The sequence below is a fragment of the Filicampus tigris genome, chromosome 10, assembly GCF_054856515.1.
Source record: "Filicampus tigris isolate MCC_2025a chromosome 10, RoL_Ftig_1.0, whole genome shotgun sequence".
Taxonomy (NCBI): domain Eukaryota; kingdom Metazoa; phylum Chordata; class Actinopteri; order Syngnathiformes; family Syngnathidae; genus Filicampus; species Filicampus tigris.
The window spans coordinates 16189951-16210265 of NC_141226.1; the positions used below are offsets into that span (position 1 = coordinate 16189951).

Below are 20315 nucleotides of genomic sequence, written 5' to 3' on the forward strand. Positions count from 1 at the left end.
TAGAGTAAGTGCTTAGGTATACAGGAGATGTTTCACAGAAGTCTGGTTGGACCCGCGTTAAGTCAGAGAGCAACTAGCTGCGAACAGCAAGTTAGTATTGTTATTGATAGATATCTAGAGATAAAATAAGACAACAGCTACATAGTAAGTAGACGCTCGAAAGAGGGAAATGACCTCAGGCAAAGACAAAGGGATTATAAGGTCAAAAGTAAAATACTAAATATTTATAATATCAGCAGTGTTATTTGCATTTGACATAAATATTCCCCAAAATCAATGTAAGTCTATACATAATTTTTTGTTCTTTATTGTTAAATATTGTCATAGAATATCATTATGTTTTGCAGTAGCTGTATTTAGCAATTTAAGACATGTTGTTCACAAACGCTGTCTATCCACAATTGGTCTGTGACGCAAGTGCAGATTTAAAATATTTTTTGGTAGAATATCGTCAAATTATCGTTATCAAGTCTTTGGAAAAAAAAAATAAATAAATATATATATATATATATATATATATATATATATATATATATATATATATATATATATATATATATATATATATATATATATATATATATATATATATATTTTTTTTTTTGCCCATATTGCCCGCCCCTACTCTGCAGAATATTATTTCAATCAGTGTAGTCTGGCCATTGCTAGAAAGTGGCTCACAATCCCCCTTGCCCCAGCCTAGCTGATGATGCCATGGGCAGTTAAACTTTGTGATTATTTAAATGAGCAAAACGTTACATAACAGCGGGACAGAAGCTCATAGACACGTTTTCAGCAATGGCCTGATGAAAGATATACTTGGTTGTTTGATTTCACATTTGCTAAGGCACTCAAGAGACCCAACTATTTGTATACATCATGCGGAATAGATGTTGCATTGAAAATAAAAGGTTCGAGAGAGTGTTGTGCTTTACAGTCATATTTGGCCCCCAAAAAATCTTTGTAATATCTTTTTGACAGACTTATCATTCCATTTTCCCCATCACCTTCAGAAACAGAAATCCAAGCAGGGGAGACTGTGGAAGTGGTGAGCAGTGATGCGCCAGAGGAGGACACGCCCTCTCCTCCTCCTCTGGCCCAGAGCCCTCCACCCGAGACTCTTGCAGGACCGTCCGTCCCAGCAAGTAAAGGAGTCCAAAGCAGGTTAGCAACAACAAAGCCCTTGAATGTGAATTTTCTTCAGTGCTAACTACTTTCTGCTTGCTGTGTTGCCTACATTTAATGAAATGCAGTCATCAGCTGACTGGCAGCTGTTACTCCCGGGTGCCTCAGTGTTGTTATCTGTCTTTGCTGTTCATGCTATCGACGTTTGTGATGGAAGGCTAAAACAATGGCACCTCCTGGGAGCTTATTAACGAGGTCGTCTTTCCAACCAAACAGGGGAAAAATGTCGAGCTTTCCCATGTACCTCCACCAAGGAAGTTATGTTGTCATGGCTGTTTATCTCCAGATCAGATGGATTACACAAAAGATGATTGATTCCATGACATAGAGAACCTTAAAGTTTCCATGCCATCCAAATCCAATGTTTTTGTTTTGTTTTAGTATATTTTTCAGAGGTTGGCATTTTACTAAAGTATGCCGGTACGTCATTTGTCATCCGTCAGCAGCCTGGGTACCTGTCCGTTATCCGTCTATTTTTCAAGTCGAACCAAACTGGAATCGTCGTCAGTCCGTCATATTTTAACTGCGCTTCCGTCAGTAAACAGCAAAGGTCTGCCAGTCAATCCGGGCAAAGAAAGGTCCATCAGATGAAAAATCCATCCATCTGGGTCGTATTTCCGTCTCTTGTCAGCAAAACGGGCGTTCGTCAATGATGGACTGTGAGGTCCGTTCGGACTTGACCAGGTTGGTGATGATTACACAGACGTACGTAAATCCACTTCCGTCTGTTTAGTCCCGTGTTTTGTTTAAAATTTCCCGTCTTATTGTCTAACGTCAGCAAAACGGGTGTCCGTCGGTGACGGACAGAGGGACCGTCGGTCAGACGGAATACCCACCTCTGAAGTTTTTTTTGTAACTTTTATTTATCTGAATGTGTTTTCTATATAAAATGTGTTTTATTGATAATTGGAGAAACGTTCAGAGATTTGCCATTAAAGTGGAAATCAACCCAAACATATTTTTTTCAAGAATATGTTCCCAGCAGGCCCACTAGTTGAAACACGGCATTCTGATTAATATTGCGTTTGTGGAATATGAGTTAAGCAGCAAAATCCACCCGTTTTTAGCCATCTCGGGGGGCGGCCATTTAGTCATTTCTGTCGACTGACATCACAACTACTCAGGGCTCAGGGAATGACCAATCACGGCTCAGCTTCAGAAAACAGGTCAGCGGTGATTGGTCGTTACCTGAGCCCTGAGTAGTTGCGATGTCAGTTTCAGTCGACAGAAGTGACAAAATGGCCGCCCCCAGAGATGGCTAAAAACGAGTGGATTAACTGTTATTCCACAAACACAATATTTATCAGAATGCCTTGTTTCAACTAGTGGGCTTGCATAGAACATACTCTTAAGAAAAAAAATAAGTCCATGTAATTTTAAAGAAAGGTTATTAATCGTGATATGTATCGTTATCGGGAAGATTTTGGCTATCACACACCCTCTACCATCCAGTTCTCTCTTTTTCAGTGATCATCTTTGTGCCTTCTGTTACTGCGGGACGCGTAGCCTGTTGGGTCAGGGGGAACTGCGAGTGTTCAGCACCACGCTGCCCCTCGACGATCTCCTCAGACACAAAGATGGAGAGGACTCGATGAACAGTGGCGGTAACGGTGTTGGGTCCACTGAGCCACATGTGACAGGCGAGACCACCTCAGGACAGCAGGAACTTACCAAGTAAGTTATATTTTCTTTGCCGAATTTGTTTTGGTGCGGCGCAACTAGGGGGCTTTTCATTCCGAGTTCCCAGTGGCGTAATGAGTAGTGGGAGAACATCATGCACTCTGGCAGCTCGCCAAGCCAACAGTTGATTTTCTTGTGTTGTCATGTGATTGGTGGCCAAGGCCAGCCCTCGCTTATGTCACACGGCCACAGGGAAGGCTGCGTGAACAATTGGAATTGATTTGTAAGTGACGGAGGGAAATGTTAAGTTAGCGTCCTAATCGGGGCTGAAGGCTTTCATATGATTTTTCCGCAAATGTGAAGCTGCCAGTGTCGCCCTTCTCAAGTGATTTCTTTAGACTCAACAGCTAGCGTCTTTGTGCAGATGCCAAGATGGCTCTCTTCCTCTTCCTCCTCTGCCCCTCCCACAGATGCACTCCATCCATCTGTTATCTTTTTATTTTGGTGAAAACTGCACATCATTCTGCTGTCTTCACTCCAAAAACAAAAATGTTTGACTTTCTGTCTCTGTACTTTTTATGCCAAGCGGGTCTGAACGGAGCGAGGGCGATCCAGACCCAGCAAGTCGATTTTGGGATGAGCTCTCTCATGTCGGCCTTCCACAAGATCTCAAGGTCCGGTCTCTCTTTGAGTCAGGTAGGAGTCAATGGCATAGTCTGCAGTTAAGTTTGTAAATCACCATTTTGCTAGTGCTGCTTATCGGAATGTTGATTGGGTCTTCCTTCTTTTGATGTTTTGCGAATGACAGGGCAATGCTGGGCACATCAGAGTTGTGCCTCATGGTCCGAAGGTGTTTGTGAGGGCGAGGGACAATCTCTGCTTAATGTGGACAGAGCCATTGACTCAGGGAGCACAAAGGTGAGTCGGGGGGGATGGGGAGCATCCGTGCCCTAATGAGTATTAACACCATCTTAATGTGTTGGGGAAGGCCAGCCTTCCTCACTGAGGCCCAGTAAAGCTGATGGATCAGTCTGGATGGTAAAGGTCAGCTCAGCACTGTGGCTCTGTCAACTGTGAAATGGAAAAGGTCATGCCACTCAACTTTGGCTGAGCTCTCATGGCAGCTTAGCCACGTAGCATGAGCAAAGGCACTTTGCTGTGTTTGTGTTTGTCGTCTATCGGTTGTGTAGTCTGTCAGCAAATCTTCCACTTGGAACTCCAGAGTGGCTATTCAAGTCGCACTTATAGCACAGAGAGAGAAAAAGTGCCCGGCTAAGGATTTACCTGGAGTGTTATTAACAAGCGTCTTAATTTTGAGTTGAAAAACATGTTGATGAACAGACAGTTATAAGTCGAGCCAGAAAATGCCACATTTTGACTGTTTGACAATCCGCGCCCCCCGCCATCCCCATCCCCCACCGCCCCCCAAATGTCTCTCTCCCTGCAGCACTGTGCATACTGTAAGCGCCTTGGAGCATCCATTAAGTGCTGTGCTGAAGGATGTACTCAACTCTACCATTACCCCTGTGCTGGGGCAGCAGGGGCCTTTCAGGATATCAGGAGTCTGTCGCTCCTCTGCCCGGAACACATTGATTTGGCCATGCATAAATGTAAGTCGGGTTTTAATTAGATAATTCGCTGTTTACTTAAACAATTGGTGTAGATTATTCCGTGTTATGTAACGCTCACATTTTTCTCTCCGCAGTTGTTGACGATGCAAATTGCGCATTATGCGACAGTCCAGGGGATCTACTGGACCAACTCTTTTGCACCAGTTGTGGACAGCATTATCATGGGATCTGCCTGGACATGGCCGTGACCCCTCTAAGGAGGGCTGGGTGGCAGTGTCCTGAGTGCAAAGTCTGTCAGACATGCAAGTGAGTCACCTTGATTGAAAACAAACAAAAAAAAAACAACCACAAGTTTTTGTCCTCAAACTGTTATCCTTCAGTTAACCATTGAAACTTATATCAGTTGTGTACACCACAAGTCATTGATGGTATTAGTCAAAAGAGTACCATCTTGAAGCAGTTTTCGTAGTGGGTTGTAGGCCACGCTCTCATTTTATCCAACCGCATTCTGCAGGAACCCCGGAGAGGACACTAAAATGCTGGTATGTGACATGTGTGACAAAGGCTACCATACATTCTGTCTGCAACCTGCCATGGATACTCTTCCTACTAATGGGTGGAGATGTAAGGTAGGAGAAACCTCATTCTGTGCCTCTCTAAGGCTGGATTTACACTGCAGGTCCACTTGCCCCAATTACGATTTAATGCCGGCATTTATTTCCATGCATATTTCAATTGACGCCATTTACGGTCTTGTCTGCATTCTCTGTGTTTATTCTGTGCGTACACTGGCAGATATCCAATGCATATCAGATCCTGATCCACTTTTGGGATAGGCCTGATTCTGATCTGAGGATATTTGATTTTGTGTTTTTACCCTCTTTCTGCTGCTATGACTCATATCCCAATTGTGCTACCATTGAGTGAAAACCTGAAATGTCACTTGGACCTTGTTGTGTAAATAGTCTTATTGAAAATAGCACAGCAATTAAAGCATAAGCATCACATCACACAATACCAAAAATGCCCAAGTGGCTTAATTTACTATAGAAGTGTTTTGTTTTTGTTTTTATCCCGTAGAACTGCAGAGTATGCATCCAGTGTGGAACTCGAACCAGCGGGCTGTGGCACCACACCAGCCTGCTGTGTGAGAGTTGTGTCCAAAATCAGGATCCCGCTCTGAGCTGTCCTATGTGTGCCTGCATCTTGGACCCTGAGCATCACAAAGACCTACTCCTCTGCCACACTTGTAAGAGGTAAGCTAAAACGTTTTTGTTTTTAACAAGGTGACATAGAAAAAATTGAGTTACTGTTACCCTGAAAGTCGATCACAATCTGTTCCGTGACATTCCTGGACCTCAGATTTCCCTTTGAGATCAATTAGATTTGTCATAATTAGGTGTCAAAATGTTCACCATCATAAATGTTTTATCAACTGTATATTACAAATGGGTAAAAAAAAAGAAAAGTAAAAAAAAAAGCCAGTCAGTCACCAGATACCTAGCGGCTGGAGTGAGAAGCTAACTTAGCAGTCCAAATTTTCTCAGTTCTTCTTTGTCAAACAAAGCAAATGGGTTTAAAATATTCAACACCAGTTCTGGTTAATCCAAATTAAAGTCCCCGAAAAAAAGTCAATATCTGAGTTGTAGTAAGCCACCAAGAATGGAAAGAAAAACAGAAGGTGGAAACCTTCCAAATGCAACAGCTTTCCTAGTTTCTTTTCATATTCTTCTTTTCTTAGCACCATCTTTCTTTCAGAAAAAGTGTTACAAAAACAGCCAAACAAAACGCGCAAGCAGTTAATCATTTGATAGTAGCTGAAATTATGTCTAATGAGGCACGACATAGGACTTGGTTTGTCAAGTCAATTGGAATTTTTGAGTATTACCTTCAAAAACTCTTTTTTTTTTTTTTTTCTTTGCAATGGGTTTTCAAAGCGATGTGCGCTTGTTTGCATTTTAACATCATGGCTCCAAACAGAGTGGTGCTAGTTTACAAAAGAGCCACAGTTTCATACATAATATAGAATTGGTTTCGGTTTGCAGCATCAGACAATGAGCAAAAAACAATCCTCTGCAAAGTATGTTCAAAGGTTCACCATTTGAATTGGAGACATGCAGCAGATTGATAGAAGCGTCGTCCTATGCGCAACTTGAAAGAACATGGCAATCCAAAATCTCCTGCTAACAAGTGGACGACAAGGGCAGAATCATTTTTATATTGTTCAATGACAAGAGGAGCCTGGTGAAAGGCAATCACAAAATGGAGTCACTCGTGCCAAACGCTGCCAAAGACATTGTGCCCATTTATGCAGTGCAAAAGCGGTGATTTATCAATATGGTGAATCGATCCACATCAATAGCGGAAGCAGCATGAAATAAACATCCCACGGCTGAATAATATAAATGTGGAGAAAAAAACCAATTCTATTATTTCTGTGCGACTTGATGCAAGTTAAATAGAAAAAAAATAAATGAGTAAAAAAAAATTGTTAGAATCTGTTTAAAGACGATCGCACATTGTGATATAATGTCATTTCCCCCCCAAATTTTGGTTGGAGTCCATTTTTATGAGCTTAGAGGTACCACTCTTTTAGCTATGATGATGTTATTTATTCATTTAGGTCAATCTCCTTGTGTCATATTACCGCATTACTTTTGACCGATGGTCTTGTACTCTTTTCAGATGGCTTCACATTGACTGTGAGCGTCAGAACTCGGGCCAAACAGAAAACCACACCAGAGAGGACTTTGTTTGCTCCAACTGCAGGTCTCCCACTACAGTGCGGGCACTTCAAGCAGAGGTTATGGATACTGGCCCAGAGCTTTGCCCTCAGCCTGCCTCAACGCACACAGACTCAGAGACTGGCTCACAGCTGGCTCATAAGCACATGGACCTAGAGCCTGGCATTGGGCCACTTCCTGAAATGCACAATGACCCCAAACCGGAATTACTCGCTGCTCAGTCGCCCTCGGATCCAGAGCCTGTTGAGGATGCCCTCCTGGTGGAGAAGCCAGCTACGTCTGTCCAAGAGCCTGGTGGGTCCCTGTTTGCATTTAGCATACTTACTGAGATTCTAATCATCATTATTTTTTGTGTGTGATTTTCTGTCTTTTATTATTGTGTGAATGCTGGAAAGCATTTACACAACTGTGTTAGTTTAAACCAAAATTCTTTATTTGTAGAGACATTGTATACCACTTTTTTTTTAGATTGATACCAGTGCTCACCAATACAGAGTACCAATACCTCTAGTACTTTTTACACAATGACAACATTTTGAACTGAGACCTTTCTTTCTGATGGGGATGATGTTTTGCTGATAGCGTCAACTACTGCCGAGGAGGACTTAGTTGATGTCTTTTTTTTTTATTTTTTTTTTTTGCCTAAAACATAGGTGTCTGGTACTGGCAGTCTCTAGGAGTAGCCGATAGCTTACCAGTACCTGGTATCTTTTCCCCCTTAAATATACTTTGTGGTGCTTGTCAATCTGAATCATAAAGCTATTGTTTTCCAATTTCCAATAGCCAATAGACCAGTATGGTCATTCATCGTTTGGCTGGCATATCATGTTTGATTTCCCCAGATTTCGTTTGGAGAGTCCCTTCAGCTACTAGGGATTTTGCTTCTGTATATCTTGTTGACACCTAGACCCCTCTGTCTGCCTTCCAAACCTTATGTCCTATTACATGTGAAGCTTAATTCCATCGTATCAAAGAGGAACAGAGATTTCTTGACATAGGCTTGTGTGCGTCACTGCTCCAGTTTGGCATGCATGTGGTCGTCTGAGAGTAAATGAGTGGCATCAGGAAAATAGATTGGTGTGCTGGGGATGTAGTTGGCGCTGCACTGCCCACACTGTCTAGACTCCTCTGGAGAGGAGAATTGGAGTAGCATTACGGCTGTGATATCTGTCTGCAAACCTGCCCTGGAGCATTGCTGGCTTATTCATGACTTATCACACACCTTGCTCATTCTGCTCTATACAGAACATGTCTGTGGTCATCAACTCCTTCAATGTATAAGTCAGGTGTGTCAGACTTCATCGCGGGCCTCATTGCAGTTATGGTTTCCCTCAGTGGGCCAGTAATAACCGTCAAACTGACTGACTGAAAAATATTTTTTTTTTTCTCAGAGCCATTTTCATGCTGTAAAATACTGTCTATTTGTAGCTACATCTAACGACAGTCGGACGAATATGTTGCTGTAGACTGTAGTGTTACTTTATTCTGCCGCTTCCTGGGCTCCTGCACACCAACAGTACAGCAAGCGAGAGGAGAGAAGGTCAAGCTTTTGCTTACCTGGTAGACTGTCAGGGCAAGCCGAAAGATACTACAAACTAAGTCTGCAGAGCCAAACGAGAGGGAACAGTATGACAAAACAGCTCATTGACTTCAAAGAGAGACTGGTTCACAAATGTGATGCAGTTAACTCATTCACTGCCATTGACGCATTTCCATGTCTTTTCACAGTCGAGCTATTCAATCCCAAGAATGTGTTTATTATGATTCATTATTATTTAATTTATATTTTTTTCAAACGTTGGGGTAAAAGAGGGTCTGAAAATGTCTGGCAGTGAATAAGTTAAACAACATACCGTCAAATAGAAGTCTAATGAGTGTGATTTATTTTTGTGATAAGCAAATCTGAGCCCACACTCATTACATTTGACATGGTAATAGTGTTGCTTGAGAATAAGCAGAAATGGGAAATCCTGGTCCAGAATGTAAAAACCCTGCAACAGTTAGGTTTTAGCCACAAGTGTTTCTACTCAACCGGCAGGTAAACGAGCTCAGTTGATTAGAAACACCTGTGGCTCAAGCCAAACTGTGGCAGGGTCTTTACTTTCTGGACCTGAATTTCCCATCTCTGTGAATAAGTGGAGTCACGCACTCATCCACCTACTATGCAGCTGCATGGCCTTGTCATTAAGACGCACGCTTTTAATCTAAACTATGTACAGTACTATACAGAAATGTCCCTAAGAGAAATCACATGCCCTTGTATATGTATGTACCTGTTTATTTTTCATTTTCTTCTCAATGTATTGCTGAGTTATCAGATCGGACTTGGTACGATAGGCTGATACTCAAAATCAAGCGACTCTGCTCGGTTGCAAATAAATGTGACCGGGACATCCCAAGTGTATGATCACTCTTAACAGTCTCTCAGCTGCGTTCTTGTGTCTTTTTACCATTAATGATATAAATAAGTCCACTGCCCAATGTAAACATGTTACGCTGACATGGTGTCGTAAACTGCAGTACATGTGCTTACTCCACAATGTTCTGTGTGGCCATGTTGATTTCTCAGAGAGCAACACACCCCAATAGTTCTGCAGTGTCAACCCTGGCTCTTGTCTTTTTAATGCCTTTCTCCGTAATAATTTATAGGAATATAATTCTTTTATTGATAGTGCAGTTTCACTTGCCGTGAATTGTGATGCATATTATTTTCCTCAAGCATTTCTTGGTCTGCATTTGTACAGACAATCCTCTAATTGACCATTAGTATATAAACACCCCAGTGTATGAAGTAATGTAGTACAGTATCTTTACCGGAAGCTTAAGTACGCCTGACTTAAAGGATTTGCTGCATTAATCACAGCAGTGTATTTATCTAAACATCACCTCATTCACTGTAGGCTACGTAGGAAGTGGGGGAGTGGGGCATTAATATGAATGAGAGTGTGTGTTCAGCTCGGTCAATAGCGAAGCACCAAAGAGTCTTGGAGGGCCATCTCCTAAATGACTTTCTGGCATGGGCACCGGATGAGCACCTGCAAGCTGCACAGTCACAAGTCCAGAGCAACAGGCCCTGGGATGTTGGTTGTCATGGTTACCCCCTTCCTTGGCAGAGATGCATCGCAGGTGCATGCATGTGTGTGTCAGAATCAGTGTGACATGGGAACTTGTGGATAGAAATGGTGGGTGGCCCGGTAAGAGTAAACTGTGTGTACTGTCAGTGGGTGTCTGGCAGTGTATTTCTTTCAATGGGATTTGCCTGAAAGCTAGGCCTGACTACTTCCATTCATGCCAGGCTGGTGTTGATATCTTTGATACCGAACCCATCAATTAAAGACCAACATGGACTAAATAGAGGTGGGGGGGGTGGGGGACACTTCACACTTTGCCTTGATTTCGTTTGGTTTCTCCTTTTTTTTTTTTTCTGGCTTTGCTTTTGACTTATCACGCAACTGTGTAGTGTGTAGGTTTTTGGACTATTGAAGCTTTGCACACATGCTGTAAATCGGACCACTTTGATGTTTACAATGTCAAATCCTTGTGTGTCGTCACCACTGCCTGAGGGGCCCCGTCCACATGGAAACAGCTGATCATTTTCTTATTACTTTGTAAAAAGTTTCCCGTACACACAAAACATTTTTTTTAAATGTTTTTTATCTACTTGAAGATACTGAAACGCTGTCGTTACTGTAACTGCTTTTGTCACATCAATGGCCGTGTTCAGCGCAACAGACCGGATTTCCTTCTTGTTATGTTTATAACAATATGAAACTGATTTCACTCATGTTGTCTTGTTTCCTAGCGGGAAATAAGATTGCTAGTTGCTTTTTTGAAAAAGGAAAAAAAGAATCACAAAGGAGTCGTACAAGTCACTATAGTGACCAGATCGCTAAATTGGCAACATTGGCTCTGCATTTATAAACTAACGCCTCTCTGGTCGCAGCCATCTTGTTAGTCTAAGTAGTGCACATCAGTCGGGAGTGGGGACACACTTTGATTGGTCAGCCCTTATTTCTCCTTCAAAACTTTTTTCTTTTTCTTTTTTTTTTTTTCAGATGTCTCCATGGGACCAGACAATAAGGGTGAGGTGTACGGACCCACAGAATTCAAACCAGGTTCGTTTTTTTAAATTTTGTATTTTGATGTGCTAATGCAAGTCTTAAGTCATAATCACGGCATGTTTCGTCCTTCAGAAATTAAACCAGCAGCAAGAACCCAGGTCACATCTGCAGACACTTCTGCGGCATCGGCGATTCTGAGCCCGGAATGTCTAACGGAGGCACAACCGACACAGGAAATCGCTTTACAAACCAAGCCAGCAAATACAGAGACCAGTCCCGAGCAGGGCTCGGTCACCCCCAGCACAAAGGATTTTAAGGCCATCATCTCAACCACCAAAGAACTAAGTACTGTATCAGTACCTCTCACGAATCAACCAATGGAAGTCTCACTTTCCCAAGCTTTGTGTCTGGATGTAGCCATGGCTTCTTTTTTGGAAAGTACTCCTAAAGACCTTAAGGACAGAACGGAGGGCAATTTCCGTCAGGCCTCTGCATCCGAGGAACTTGACACGACAGCAGAGAAGATGTCACATCTTTCTTTGCCCAGCCTGTCTATGGAGGAGAAAGCACTCAAGACAACTGTAGAGCAGTTGACAGAGATGGTTGCCGCTCCATCCCATTCCATGCCCGTGGCCCGAGGGATAACTCCCAGAGAGCCACCACAGACGTTTGGCGACCACAGCATTGTAATACCCACCACTACCCTTATACCACTCACCCCGAAGATCGGAATGGGGAAGCCTGCCATCACCAAAAGGAAGTTTTCTCCAGGGAGGCCACGTGTAAAACAGGTTTGAATCTCAATGTCTTATCAGTGATTTAATCTCAGGTTATGTCTGCGTCTTCCTGTCTTGGCCAAATGTATCAATTGGTGTAGAAAATATTGTTACCCCATGTTATGTCTGTTTGTGGGTTACTTCGGGACTCTGCTTTATTAAGGTGAATATGGTGCTTGGTCTTACTATGTTTTGCTTCAACTGACTTTTCTGTTGAGATTTTGTATGATCCTATTTTGTATATACAAAAACAGATGGAGAATGGTACAGTAACTCTTAGTGACCTGTTTGCATATCGCTGCATCGCCAGTGTCAGTGTTGATGCAGACCTCGTGTGATTATGATCAGAATCACGTTTAATTGACAAAACGTTCACAAAGACTCTTCACCAACCACCTCCCAATGTCATCTATCTGTTCACCTCATGCCCACGACAAACACTTCAAAACCTCGAGATGGAGTGTTTGTAGACCCAAATGACCACTACGCTCATTCTCATTCACCAGTTTTTCTTGTGACACCATCAGCTCATTTTCAAATGCAGTGGATTTAAAAAGTATCGATACCCCTATTGAAATGCCAGGTTTTTATGATATGAAAAAAGAGACCAAGATAAATTCATTATTATAACCTTCATTCAGTACAACTCAATTAAAATATTAATCTTTTAAGGGGTGTGGGGGTAACACAAGCCTTGTTGCATGAATGCCCACACCCTCAAACTTAGACTTTGTTGATAGGAGTGTGTGTCAGTGTGGCACATCTCAGTGTGGCAATATTTGCTCTTCCTTGGAAATATGCATCTGGACTTTGGTTGGACCATTCCAAAACCTTATTCTTCTGGTAAAGCTATTCTTTAGTTTATTTTGGGTGTGTGCTTTAGGTCATTTGTCATGCCTTTTTTCTTATTAAGATTTTTTAGCATGAAGGTATTGTGCCAATACTGACTGGTATTCGGATCTTTTCTTAATTCCTTCGACTTTGACTAAAACTCTGGTTCCATCTGAAGAAAAATGACCTTAAAGCACAATACTTCCACCACCATGCTCCACTGTAGCTATGGTGGTCCAAAATGCATTTTCCCACATCCATTTGGGCGAGCTTAATGGTTTTGGTCTTGCCACCCTACCTCATACCATGTGACAGAGGATAAAAAACAACCTGGAGATTGTTGTCACATGTTCTAAACGGCCAGTACTTGTCAGAAATCGCTGCTCTCCAATGTAGCTGTCGGCCTATTGGCAGCCTACCTGACCAGTTTTTATCTCGTCTTTTCACCAATTTTGGATTTGGAGGGACATTCAGTTCTTGATAATGCCGTTGTTATGACATATATTTCTCTGTGATTCACCGTGTTCCATGTTAAAATATATTGAATCCCTTACAAATTATTTTGTACCCTTCTGCTGGCTGATAGCCTTCGAACAATGAGATGCTCTCGTGGCGTGGAAGCCCATGGGGGGGGGACCATGGCTTGCTAAAAATGTCCGGAAAAGCCTAATAGAACAGCTGAACTTATTTGGGGTTCATTAGGGGGACTTCTTAAAATGATGGTAGGTGTGATATTCATGCAATCATATTATCTGTTTATTTTCAAATAAAATGTAATAATAATACAATATATTTTTAAAAAGTCATATCACAGAAACCTGCATTTGAACAGAGGTGTTTTTAGACTTTTTACCTTATGAAATTTTTAGTGTCGTTTCGGATAAATTATAACAGCCCATCACAATAGCTATTAGAATTTAATCTTACCCTTGTACACACTATTATTAACGACGTTGGTGGGGACGGATATATTTAATCTGTACCTGAGTCTCATTTCTTCTTGAAGAGATGTTAAATAGTTGACTGCAACAGGTCTTGGGGCACCTCAGAATTTTGGTGGTCTTTCCTCAGATGAAAGCTTTTCACTGCCGTTCTAATGCACTTTGTCCTTTTGTGCGAACATGCCTGATTGGATCATTTCAGGGCTTCCTTACTTTCCATGGCGTCCTGCTGCATGAACTGCATTTAACACTGATTGGCTTTGCAGGTTGTTTAACATCTGTACTCAAAAGGTGCCGACATGCATGAAGGGGGGTGGGGGGGTCAAATGGTTCGCTTTAACACAACAGTCTTATCAACCTTTCACATTTTTGCACGTCAACCGTTTGTTTGCCATCTCAAACCTCTGCATTGGTGGATGCATACAGTGGAACCTCCGCAGTTCAACACTTCTCAAAACATTCAGTGACTTTGAGTCACAGAATTAATAATTACACAAACAAATGTTCTCAAAGGGGGCAGCACAGTTGGCTCGCGGTTAGCACACTGCCTCACAGTTTTGCGATTCAAGGTTCAATTGTCGGTCCTGGCCTTACTTAGTGCAGTTTACATGGTCTCCCCTTGTTTGTGTGTAAAGTGTCCAAACAACAGATCTTCGAGCACAGAAAAAAGAGCTGCCACCCTTTAGCATTAAAAGTTCATACTTTGCATGAGTTAGTTTCTTGCATTTTTTTTAAAGTCGCAAGAATTCTCAATAGACAGTTGTTTTGCCGGTGTTAACGTTTCGTGTCACTCAAGCAAGTGTTATATCACAATGCGAACATAGGAGAAGCTTCGTCATATTGCCTGCGCTTCCTTAAAAGTACAGCACACGTTACAGTGATTGCAGACAGTAAAATGTCTATCAACAGTTTTCACTCCCTCATCGGTCTGTCGGCTGCATTTTGAAGCCAGATACAGTTACAACGGTGAGTGGGTGAATAGACATTGTTAATAAAAAGTGGATTGCAAAATAGAAAAAGGGAAGAAAAAAAAAAAATCGTCCGTCCATAAGGGGCATATTTTTCCGTGCAGAGATCGAACCATCCCTAGTGTAAATGGTTGATTGCCTGTATGCCGCTTGTGATTGGCTGGCGATGAGTACAAGGTGTACCCTGCCTCCTCCCCAAAATACACCCGCGAGCCGAATGAGGCGCTATAGAAACTGGATGGATGGGTGTTTCGATGAATCAGTTCCAGGCTCACCTTGTCAACCACTTAAGCACAAGATAATTTCAGCAAACAGAGCAAAATGAAAAAAAAAAGTACTCAACCCTTGAAAATCCCTGACAGACACAAAACGGAGAGGGAACAGGTAGGTAGGTTGAAGTCCAAATTATACCGCTTTTTGGGGTGTTCCACTGTATTGAATAATCCCATATGGCTATATTGAACACTTACCACATCCCATTCTAACATCATTCTTTGTACATTTTGTTTCTTTGCTGGCTTTGTTTTTACGTTGCTGCATTTTGTCGCCCTCCTCCTACCCTCTCTCTCACTCTCTCACCTCCCCTCCCCTGCCTTAGGGTGCATGGAGCCCCCATAGCAGTGTGAACTCCCCCTTGTCCTGGTCTCCAGACCAGCCAGAGGGGTGGGATGTCCCAAAGACCAGGCAGTACTCTGGCAGCCCCAGCTGGAGCATCAGAGTGGTAAATACCGTGGCTTTACGAGATGGTCCCCTAGTTACCAGGGTGACTGACAGTCCCCGAGTGTTCCTGAACGTCACGATGATCTATATGGTTGCCTACATAATTCCAAACACCTTCTTGTGAGGCGGTGGCTCACAGACCGGTGGATAAACTGGAGGTGAAGGATATTGACAAAGGATTCTCTTCGGTTGTTCAGAGATATATGGCTTGGTGTACAGTAACAGGACATTTTTCTCCCCGTTTTACAGAGAGATTTTGGCAGTAACCTTCAGTGATCTATAATTGTTCCCTGTCTCATCTATCAGCCAAACATCTTTCATATTAATTTCTTGATTCATGTCCTTTTTATTTTGTCCTTTTGGCTTGACGTGAGTTGTCTTTGGAAGTTTGATGCATGGTGGTAATTGATCTCCACTATATAGTATTGTACGTCTGGCTGTAAAGAGGACAAGTATTGGGATTTGAGCAAAGAGTCGGTGTGAAGGCTTTATCAGACTTGCATTGGAAGGTTTGACAGTCACAATTAAGGTGGGGTATGTCCATTGATTTTTAACCTGAAGTGGAAGTCAACACAAAAAAATTCTTTTCAAGAATATGTTCTATGCATCCCCACTAGTCGGAACGCGGCGTTCAGATGAGACTTTTTGCTACTTGCTGTCGACTGAAAATGACGTCACAGTTGCTCAGGGCTCAGCTAACGACCAATCGTGGCTCGGAAAACAGTCGAGCCGTGATTGGTCGTTACCTGAACCCTGAGCAAATGTGTTGTCATTTTCAATCAACAGAATGTGACGAAATAGCCGCCCCCTGAGATGGATAAAATTCTGTGGATTTCGCTGCTTAACTTATACTTCACAAACAAGATATTAATCAGAATGCCATAGTTATACTAGTGAAGGTGCATAAAACATAATAGTGCAAAGAATTTGGGGGGGTTGACTTCTACGCGCCCGTGCGTAAACCCGCGCTAATAAGTGGACCGAACCGAACATGCCATATCGAAACGTATTAATACGGCCACGTGTACCGTTGCACCCCTAATGGACAAGGTTGGATGGATCATAAAGAGTAATATTCCCCCACCCAGACGGGGTTATCCTCATCTCACTTGTGACCACACACATTTCCTGATTGTTACCTTGCCTCCACAGGGTCGAGGCTCAGCCTTCCCAGGAAGACGGAGGCCGAGAGGTGCTGGTCTGTCGGGTCGAACCGGACGTGGCAGGGCCAGGGGCAAGAGTGGAGTGTGTCCCAGTATCATACCCGGGGTATGTGTTTGAATAAGGTGCAATTGTATTTGGAGTGCACTGAGATTCGGTTGTTTTTCTTCCAGATTTTTTTTAAATTCGATTTTTATTTAATAAACAATTTCACTCGCAACATTGAGCATGTTAAAGAGGAGTCGTCGTACAATTCCTTATGTTGGTGCTTTTTTCCCCCGATAGATCACCACAATAGAAACGCCGTACCCAATAAAGGAGGAGGAGGAGAATGCCATGCACAACACAGTGGTCATATTTTCCAGCAATGACAGTTTCACACTCAAACAGGTGTTTGCATGTTTTTATAACGCTGTTGTACTACTTGAAATGAAGAGTAGGAATGCTGTTCACGATGTATTCAATATATTGAGCTAATTACAAAGTAATATACTGTATTTAAGTGGCTGGATGTGAAAATTATTCAAAGAAATGGGCTCCTCATGAAGTCTTTCCTTCCTTCAGGACATGTGTGTGGTGTGTGGGAGTTTTGGCCTTGGTGCAGAGGGTCGTCTTTTGGCTTGTGCTCAGTGTGGCCAGTGCTACCATCCATTTTGTGTAGGCATAAAGGTATTCTCCTTTTATATCATGCTGCACGTACTGTTTATTTTTCTACTATTGTGTTTAAGTGAGATAGACACATGCAGGTCAGGGAGGAATAACCTTTCAACACGTTCCATAACATAGGATATTTTTTCACGATAATCTTTTGGAGACATCCAATAATCTGGCCTTTGCCGATTTTGATCGCAAGGCAGGGAAAATGCAGAAATTTGGCTCAATTACTGCTTTGTGTGTATTCTGCTTGAGATAAATCCATGTATCGTTTATTTTTTTTTCCATTTTCAAATGACAGTAGAAAATGGTAAAAAAAAAATGGAGAAAAAAAATACTTATTTAATGTGGTCTTTAGTCTTTTCATATATGGATGCAACATGTCTCATTATTTCCATCCTCAGATCACCAAGGTGGTGCTGAGTAAAGGCTGGCGTTGTTTAGAGTGCACAGTGTGTGAGGCCTGTGGCCAGGCCACCGACCCTGGCCGCTTGTTACTGTGTGATGACTGCGACATCAGCTATCACACATACTGCCTCAACCCCCCATTGCAGAACGTACCCAAAGACAGCTGGAAGTGCAAATGGCAAGTGATGAAGTGGAATTGTCTGGCTGATTTGGCCACTATGAAGAGAAGAATGACCTCGGGTTTTCCTTGTCCCCTGCAGGTGTGTGTCCTGCACGCAGTGTGGCGCCACCACACCGGGTCTGAGGTGTGACTGGCAGAATAATTACACTCAGTGTGCTCCCTGCGCAAGCCTTTCAACATGCCCTGTCTGCCTCATCATCTACAGCGAAGGCACCATCATTGTCCAGTGTCGACAATGTGACAGGTGTGCAACCTTTATCAATAAGTTCAAATGGACAGCTTTTAAAATGATGTCTGAACCTGTTGCTTTGTCCACAGGTGGTTTCATGCTTCTTGTCAGGGTCTCCATTCAGAGGAAGATGTTGAGAAGGCTGCAGAGAACTGCTTCGATTGCACAATGTGCCGAAATTTCAAGACTACTAAAGGTGGGCGGTAGCAGTTGTTTTATTTGAGACTTATTGTGCATTGTTTTCTTTTGTTTGTTATTATGATTTTAAACAGTTCCCACATGTCTTAATAACATGTCTGTAATATGCTTTCATCAAACTACGTCACAAATTATAAAATACTTTACGCACCTGATGTGTTTTCTATCAGAAATTAGCTAATTATTAGGTCAGATCCCGTCTCATGCAAGTCGGCGACTGTATACCCCACCGCGTGTACTTTTGGGACATAGGATAGTCTAGCTTTTTTCTTTTTTTTTTTTTTACTTTCATGGCCAGCAACATAAGCCTTGCAACTAGAGTGGCTTCCACTTTATTGTAGCAGAACCCAGAGTATGTCAGTAAAAGGGAGACCCCCCCCCTAATGAAAATAAAATCATTTTTACTCATGGGGGTAGCACTTCACACATTATACTGTTTGTATTTTTAAATCTTTATTGTGGAGTTAACCGTTGAGATGAATCATCTCATTTTAGAGGATCACATAGACACACAACCAAACACCAATTTTGTCTCTCCCCCAGCGTCACCGTTTTGACAACTTCACCAAGCAGCTGTTAGCTAATGCTAATATTAGATACAGATTATTACATAAATTATGTAAAATTACGTAGCATGGGATGGCGGTGCAGAAGGGCTAGCTCACAGGGATGTCATAAATGGCCAGATAACCTTCATTAATTTATTGTTAATATTTCCACAATAAACTATTGTACGTATACACATACATTAGCTGAAGTGAATTTGTATTATTATGAATATGTATTATTTAATGTATCATTAAAAATGTATTGGTTGATTGTATAATATGAAAACGGTTTAAATTGAACAATTTTACATTCATTTGTAAAAAAAAAAATATTTTATGTACACTTTCAAACCTGGCCCATCGCTATGTACATTTTAAAAATCCAATGTGGCCCTTGAGCACCCAATATGTCCCTTTAATTTGAATATCCCCCACCCCTTTGTTTAACTGGTTCTGATTGGATTTGTTCTTGTTTTTGGTGTGTTTCCTGCAGTGTTGACCAAACCCAGAGACACCATTGAGCCTGCTGTCATGACACAGATTGTCACCAAAGCAAGAGAAATGGGTATATTCACTACAACCAGAACAATTAACAGAGATTGGACAATATTATGCTAGAGGAACTAAACATTATCAAGTATTACCCGCCTTCTCTGACATATTCATATGGTTATTTAATCTTCTCAGATCTATCGAGGACCTACACCCAGGATGGTGTTTGTTTGACAGAGTCGGGGCTTTGTCAGCTCCAGAGCCTGTCCGCCACCGCGTCACGGCGCAGGAAGCCCAAACCCAAGCTCAAACTGAAGATAATCAACCAGAACAGTGTGGCGGTCCTTCAAGCCCCCTCGGACCCCCTCTCAGAACACTCCCGGGATGAGGACATTGAGGATACTAGAGGTAACTGACTCATGCAGTCATGTGTTCTAACCAGTTAGTCAACGTTATTATATACAAGTGCGGCTCAATAAATTTGAATACCGTGGAAAGCTTAATTTATTTCAGTAGCTCAACTAGGGGTGGGGTGAAAGTCATATATGCATTTTTTATATATTTTTAAGATATATTTTATATATGGGTCACACAATTTTATTAATTTCTAACCATTAATTGTTTCTACATCTTCACATAACACCCTTGAGCACTAAAGGAAAAGACCTCAGAGATTTAAACAGGAAACAGCTACCGCTGAAGTAATGAGAAAATGAAATGAACTTGATTTCGGTCAGGCTAACGTCCTTCTTTGGAGTGGGGTTCAAATTAAATTGACCCCGAGTGCTGTGTTGAGGGAGCCAGGGCGTGGCAATGGTGTTCTCCGCCGCCGCGCTGTCACTCATCATCAGTGTTCTCTTCATTTAGTGGAGACGGAGCTCCTGGATTGCGAAGGCAAGTCTGACTCCAGCCCGGAGCGTGAGCCCGTGGAAGACGACTCCAAGGGGGTCGACGGCAGCAAGAAGAGGAAGAGGAAACCGTACCGGCCGGGTAGGACACCTGATTGAAGGAGACAGCTCCTCTGAGG

The 20315-nt window shown here is 42.3% G+C and overlaps 1 protein-coding gene across 10 annotated transcripts in view; it reads left to right on the top strand.

Moving 5' to 3' along the window:
- The window catches only part of kmt2cb (lysine (K)-specific methyltransferase 2Cb), a 65298-nt gene that overhangs the window by 16700 nt on the left and 28283 nt on the right, over positions 1 to 20315 (top strand). For 9 of the 10 annotated variants that reach the window (XM_086042359.1, XM_086042358.1, XM_086042360.1 and 6 more), the window contains 21 exons: positions 1014 to 1164; positions 2653 to 2859; positions 3392 to 3501; positions 3614 to 3723; positions 4253 to 4415; positions 4511 to 4682; positions 4891 to 5005; positions 5457 to 5632; positions 7062 to 7414; positions 11176 to 11235; positions 11314 to 11972; positions 15296 to 15418; positions 16570 to 16686; positions 16864 to 16968; positions 17143 to 17247; positions 17637 to 17818; positions 17901 to 18065; positions 18140 to 18246; positions 19290 to 19361; positions 19484 to 19696; positions 20156 to 20278. In XM_086042359.1, the coding sequence (XP_085898485.1) occupies positions 1014 to 1164; positions 2653 to 2859; positions 3392 to 3501; positions 3614 to 3723; positions 4253 to 4415; positions 4511 to 4682; positions 4891 to 5005; positions 5457 to 5632; positions 7062 to 7414; positions 11176 to 11235; positions 11314 to 11972; positions 15296 to 15418; positions 16570 to 16686; positions 16864 to 16968; positions 17143 to 17247; positions 17637 to 17818; positions 17901 to 18065; positions 18140 to 18246; positions 19290 to 19361; positions 19484 to 19696; positions 20156 to 20278 (3588 nt within the window). The remainder of the gene's footprint in view (positions 1 to 1013; positions 1165 to 2652; positions 2860 to 3391; positions 3502 to 3613; positions 3724 to 4252; positions 4416 to 4510; positions 4683 to 4890; positions 5006 to 5456; positions 5633 to 7061; positions 7415 to 11175; positions 11236 to 11313; positions 11973 to 15295; positions 15419 to 16569; positions 16687 to 16863; positions 16969 to 17142; positions 17248 to 17636; positions 17819 to 17900; positions 18066 to 18139; positions 18247 to 19289; positions 19362 to 19483; positions 19697 to 20155; positions 20279 to 20315) is intronic. The other variant, XM_086042364.1, reaches the window with a different exon arrangement.